This window comes from Neopsephotus bourkii, unplaced genomic scaffold, assembly GCF_033783945.1.
Source record: "Neopsephotus bourkii isolate Nb327-2 ecotype Australia unplaced genomic scaffold, CSIRO-AGI_Nbou_v1 NB_741, whole genome shotgun sequence".
In the NCBI taxonomy this organism is placed as follows: Eukaryota; Metazoa; Chordata; class Aves; order Psittaciformes; family Psittacidae; genus Neopsephotus; species Neopsephotus bourkii.
The window spans coordinates 2,469,919-2,476,308 of NW_026901239.1; the positions used below are offsets into that span (position 1 = coordinate 2,469,919).

General features: G+C 41.2%; 1 protein-coding gene across 1 annotated transcript; it reads right to left on the reverse strand.

Moving 5' to 3' along the window:
* Window positions 1-919: 919 nt before the first annotated feature.
* FAM47E (family with sequence similarity 47 member E) lies at window positions 920-6,061 on the reverse strand. The gene is given in 7 exon segments (XM_061354680.1): window positions 920-1,666; window positions 2,062-2,268; window positions 2,820-2,970; window positions 3,428-3,458; window positions 3,461-3,578; window positions 4,734-4,841; window positions 4,843-6,061. Coding segments are annotated over 7 exon segments (1,032 nt in total). The 5' UTR covers window positions 5,101-6,061; the 3' UTR covers window positions 920-1,507.
* Window positions 6,062-6,390: the final 329 nt, after the last annotated feature.

Consider the following 6,390-nt stretch of genomic DNA (forward strand, 5'->3'; position numbering starts at 1 on the left):
GTCCCAGGTGTACATCATAATACTTGTAGACTTGTTCCCAGGATGGCACTTTGGACTGGTCCTTCACACCAAGTCTGAACAGGGGGAATCGCAGCATTGCTTTCAAGACCCCCCGCTCAACAGAGCCCCAGCTGCTTTCTGAGCCCCCCTTTGCTATTACAGCAGTTCCTCCCCTCCAAAAGCTCCAATACATAGGAGAGAAAAACTCCAAGTCCCTGATCTAGGCATTTTTACAACCAGGACATTAGGACAACACAGCAATAGCCACAAGCACATCAACCTGGGGACACACACAACACCCTAAGCAGATCCTTATGACTCACCAAAGGCTGTCTGAGGCCCTTTCTTTCCAGGATTTCCTTAAAGGCCTGTGACTTCTATCTCCTGAATTAATTTCCACAGTAGGTAAAATTAAAATGTTCACATTTCATATCCATGTACGTTTCACATGCCTAAAGAAAAGGCACAGTGTGTATCTGTCCAACTTTCATGAAAACTTATCAACCAATACATATTTCAACTGCTAACAGCTCTAACTAGCTCAGATTTCATTTTTGCTTCTAAAAGCAATGAGGTTGCTTTGTGAACATTAAATTGGTTTTATCAGATTATAACCTATGGTCCATAATCTGATGTCCTGTATACTACACAAAGTCATTTCCCCCAGCAGCTTTGGCAAGCATCAAGGCAGAAAGAGTTATTCTTCATTTTCTAAGTAAGCACACCTACCCTCACTAATTTGCAGTCTATTTGCAGGAAGAGCTGAACAAAATGAGGTAGGTTATTGTTCAATTGTAAACTTTTCCTTTATTTTTAGCAGCATCAACTATAACCTGTGCATTTCTGTTCTTCTGAGCTCAGCTGTTCCCAGGCATCCTCCCTGCCAAAATTACTCCTTTGTCTTTTTTCTTCAAAAACAGGAGCAACACTTGTCAACAGCTTGCCAGCCTTTCGCATGTGGCATGGTTTTAGTCACAGCAGCTCCTCAGTTTGACCTTTGGAAGGACTGCCCTCTAGAGCATTAACACCGTTTTCCCTTTGTACTGAGTCCTAAGTGTGAAGGTGGAATAATTTATGTTTTTTTTTAATAAAGTGGAAACTAAACCTACATCTAAGGCCAGCAGCTGAACCTGCCTGCTCCTCAAACTCCTCCTAACACCACCTTGTCCCACAGCTGAATCCAGCACCTTTGTCAAGGTGGGTATTGCAGGACAACTAAACCAAGTAAGCACACCCTAGAACATTTTTAAATGAACTAAATGTGCAACAGCTATTTAAGCCTGATTTGTGCTTACTTGCCTTCTGAGACTATTGTTCACATATTGGTGCCATGAAGCCACGGCTAATCCAAGTCAGTGAGCCTGTTGGAACCATGGTGATCTCAGCTTGGATAACATGGTCTGTTCCACATCTGTTTGTGGCTGCCAAGTACAGTAAAGTGCCCAGATACATCCCTGTGAGAAAACCTCATAGCTATGTCACAGAAGAATTATGCTGCTTTTCACTTTCACAGTACCTTTTCAAACCAGTTCTTTGCACTCCCAAGGCTGTTGATTGTGGCCTCTTGTTATTTTAATGGTTCATTTGCTTTCTGTTTTCTCCATGTTTTGGGATCAAGATACCATGCTCCATACCTGATCTTCTCCCATTTTGTTTGGGAAGGGACCTGCAAGAAAAAAACACACCAAAAAATGAAATAACTATTGCAATGTTCTTTCATCATCTTGGCATTTGTCCCTCATGCCTTAGGCAGTACAGACCATCGCATAACCTGAATGCCACCTCTGAAGGGTCTACCAGGGGTGATCTTGTATCCTACAACTACACAATATTTAGATGACAGCTGATGACAATGACTAGCAGTTTTTTCCCTTCCCTCCCCACAACTCCCCTCAAAGGGAAACAGTATTTAAAGGTACTTCTGGAAATCTCTATCCTCAAGTCATCTTGCCATTTTTTAAACTCACTTTTGTAAGAACCTGGGAAGGAAGCATGTGAGGCTCATACTTTGGGAGCTAGAGGTTCCACCACAAACCATCCAAACAATTAGGGGTCTCTTACCTTAACCTGGCAGGGCAGGTTCCTAAGGTAGTGAGAACTCCTGACAGCTAACTGGGGAGGTGAAATGTCCCGGCTCTTGAGCTGCTTTGTTTCCATGTTGATGAATTTCACAGCATTGAAAAGTGAAGGGACGGTGATCTCCCTTTCACAGCTGGTGTTGAGCAAGCTCATGAAAGTATCTTCATCAATATTCCAATTCCCTACACCCTGGAACAACCACCCCAGGAGAGCCAGAATGGGGAAGAAATCAACATCTCCTTAGTAGTAGTACTTTCTTGCTTCTGTTACCTCCTCCTTGCCATCTATACTATTGTTAAATTCAACTCAGTGTCATAGTTTCAGCTGATTTACAAGTATGCTTGCATTAGAATCATCACAGTGACAAGGCAAGCACAAAGACACATGCATTGGTGTATTAATCTCATAAAAAAGGGGATTGCTACAAGGTGAGGCAGTTAAATGGTCATTTGGACATGGATGGCTTTTCTGAGGGAAAAAAAAAAAGTGTTCTGCAGCAAACTTAATTAGTAATTTTGTATAGCAATATTTATTCTTCACTTTTCATTTTTGTGGGCTGAGCCCTATTAGTCCTAACAGGACAGAGCTGTGAGTCAAACACTGGTTTTGACTGGCTCTCAGATTTGCACATCCAGAGTCACATTTTTACTTCTTCAGTCCAAACACATTTAGCCTGAAAAGTAGCAAATAAGTCTATAGAATCAAAAGAAAGCAGGTAGTTGCAGTTTTGGTTTACTTACCAAAGACATAACCCAGTCACAAAAATGCTTGGTTGCTTGCTTTACATGTTCGTCATGGGCAACAACGTCAGCCAGCGTGGCCTCTTTTATTCTTGCTGCTACCTTCTTGGGAAGCTGTGCACACAGGGTTTGGACTTGAGACCCCTTGCCACTGCAGGTACTAATGCAGTACAGTGTGAAACACCCTTTGATTATCTGCTGTGGCAGCTGTCACCAGTCAACCTATTACCTTCAAAATAGAAAACTGTCACTGTATGCATCCATCACCACATTGGCCTGTCATTATCAGAAGTGCTTAGGAAAAGAATCAGGTGATAGCACTTACTCTGACTCAGGTAATTCAGCCTGCAAAACTAACCACCAGCAAAGCTGTCTCCTTGTGATTTTGAATCACTCAACACCAACTGTGACTAGTCTCTGAACAGGGTGGGATACCAGTTAATCAGGATCACTGAGGAAAGCAACGGAACCTATCTTTTAATGATAACTACTCCCATGACAGACTGATGTAACTTTTAATTAAGTGTTTAAATTAATTTTTCCACTCATCTCAGAAGGGGGCATTCAGAGCCATTTCTGTTGCTGTCTTCTTCTTGTACTGTACTCACTGTACTTGTGTCTTGGAAGCTGTTACTTTGTTTGCATGTCCTCCATAAGACCCAGCACCTCCTGACCAGGCTGGTTCTCATAGCCACTGTAGCCAGCTTTACTCTTCAGTATCATATCAGGATCCAGGACACCTGCAACCTCTTTCAAGTTCTGCAAGCCAAGCAAAAGGACATCCTGTGATCAAAAGCAACCTCGTTGGAGCAAGTCTGCTTTGGGGGCTGTGTCAAGAACTGCCTGATATGCAAGTACCTACACATCTACTAGCAGTTAAGGCAGTTCATAGTCCAGAAGCCTCAATTTACAGACCTTTTCCAAAAAACTCTAAAGCATTAATTGCAGCTCATGCTGCTTGCTAGAACTGCGAATCATGATTTAAGTCTAGTCTCTGCCATCTTCTGTGGCCATCTGCTGTACCACATAGGAAGCTTGCCTTCAACTACTTTTAAGTTTCCTTCCTGTCAGTACAATCCCTGGTTTCATGATCCCATTGTCCCAGTAATCATAGCCTAGGATCAGGGAGAGCTCTGCTCTTGCCTGGTCTCATAGAACAGACACCCAATTCCCATCTCTGAAATATAGGGCTTCTCCCACTGGACCCATCTATCATCTTATTGCATCCAAGCCTTAGGTGAGTATATCCCTTTAGACAAAGCTAAAAAATGCTAAGGCACTCCATTCAATTCCCCATCTTCTTTAGCATAAAGCCTGTCCTTCCAAAAGTCTCCCAGCTCTCCACTGTTCCTTTTGAGAGGTACTAGAAGCAAAAAAACTTAGTTTTGCCACTGTATTTGGTCACTATCCACCCTCCACAACACCCAAACACGCACATTCCAGAAGTTCCCAGCTGCACAGAAGGTAACCTACTACCTTTTGCTTGCATGAAGCAGAGCAGTATCAAGAACTGGAGACAAGGAAGGTTCTGTAAACATGCTGAGAGATAAAGCTAATGAGATATACTTTGCTATCTTGGGTATATTCTTAACAGTTATGATTGGAGTTGCTTCCTGCTCTATAACATCTATTTGTATCACTGCCTGTTGATAACTTCACAGATAGCACATGTTCTGTGATCTGTTGATTCCTCAATTAGCCATTTACAATACTGCTCCACAATTAACTTGCCAGCAATTTGGACTGACCATCTAAATATAAGTTAACATTAATATTATTTGCCTTGTTTTTAGTTTGGAAAGAAACAGAACTTGGAGTGCGGTTTGAATTGACAATAGTAGCTGCCCTCTAGGTTAGTTTCTTCTTCCCACTCTCCAAAGAAACAATGTTTAGTCAAGGTTACAAGATTATTACCTTAGGGGAGGTGCTTTTTTCCAAGCATGGGTAGCACACTGAAGGGTGCTGGCTCAGACAGCACTCCATTTGTGCAACATAATCCGTCCTGGCTTGCTGCAGCAGACTTACTGAGCTTGGAAAGACAGACCTCTGCTCTGCTGCACTAGTTCCTTTTCTTCCATGGAGCTCTGCACGAAGATTTTAGTGTGCTGTTCTCAAGGGTAATTGAGACAGGCTGCTTCCTGCCATTAACAAGCATGTTATCAGGTGAAGAAGGAAAGCCATCTCTGAAGTCATCTTGACCTTTCTTCAGAAATATCCAGCACTGATCAGTAAGCAAGTTGGAGAATGTTGCTCTGCTTTCTTGGAAGCCCTTATAAGACATTCTCCCTTCTGTAAGCAAATTACATCATGCAGAGCTTAAAGGCTGTATTCTAACAAAAAATACTGGAGTACTTCCAGAGCACAAGTGGATGTTCAGCTTCAGGTGTGCTCACCCATACTGGCCAGCATCTTGCTGCTGTACAGCTCTTCAGAAAAGCGTATAAAACACTGACAACTTGCATGAAGGACATCATACACTGAAAACCAGCATTTTAAGCACACAAAATACTGGCATTACAAAAATCTGGTTTTAAATTAAAAACAAAATAATTATAGAGCTTCTGTTTCAAGACATTTTATACATATGCCTGTTGCTTTACTGACAAAAATATTGTAAAGCTGTGTGTTCAAAATGACAAATATTCCTCACTAACACCTCATTTCAGTTAACCATAACTTGTCCAGCTTTCAGCCGTTCCACAGTTCTTACCTCTATTGGCTTAAACAGTCAAATGGCAACTGACAGATGTTTTAAATTAGTACTTTCAGTGCTTTAGCAATATAGTATAATACAGTACAGTACTTGCTAGCTAAAGCATAGCAAAAATTAATAGCCTAAGGGGTTGGTTTTAGAGATTATTAATGTACTTGCAATATCAAATAGTGCAGTATCACATATTTTATGCAGATGTATAATGCATATTTTATAAAGACATATACTCAGGAATTGCTTAATTCAGAAGCAAAATACATTTTAAGAGGGTATTAAGAATTAGAAATATACATACCTGATATTTTACAGCTCCAACAGTAAAAGTACCTTAAGAGAAAAATAGTATCTTATTCTTATTCTGATGTATAGAAAGTTACCTCCAAGGCACTCCACAACAAAATTCCCAGAAAAATCTGAAAACGGTGTAAGAAAACATGCAGAAGCTAACACTAAGGCTGTGTTGCTTAGACAAAGAAGGCACTAGCTTTAAGTCCCTGCTGGCATAATACACTAAACATGTTTGTAGTTGCTTGCTACAAGCAACTTGCAACTACTTTCTAGTGGAAACTAGATTCACAGCTCCTTTCCTGCCTAGAGTAAAAGCTTTCTTCACACGCAGAAACATGTGGAGAACGCCTGGGAATTGCAGAGAAAAATATTGGAATTAGTGCAGAATTTTCTTTTGCCACAGCAGATATCCTTATCTTTTCAACACCCACACTTATTTATGAGTGAACAATCAAAGTCTTTGCTGCTGCTGGAAGATGGTGCAATACACTGTTCCCCATACCTTTATGATGTGCTCCTTCTCTTTAAGAAAAATAAAAGCAGCAAACATGGGTCAGGTCTGGTGTTACC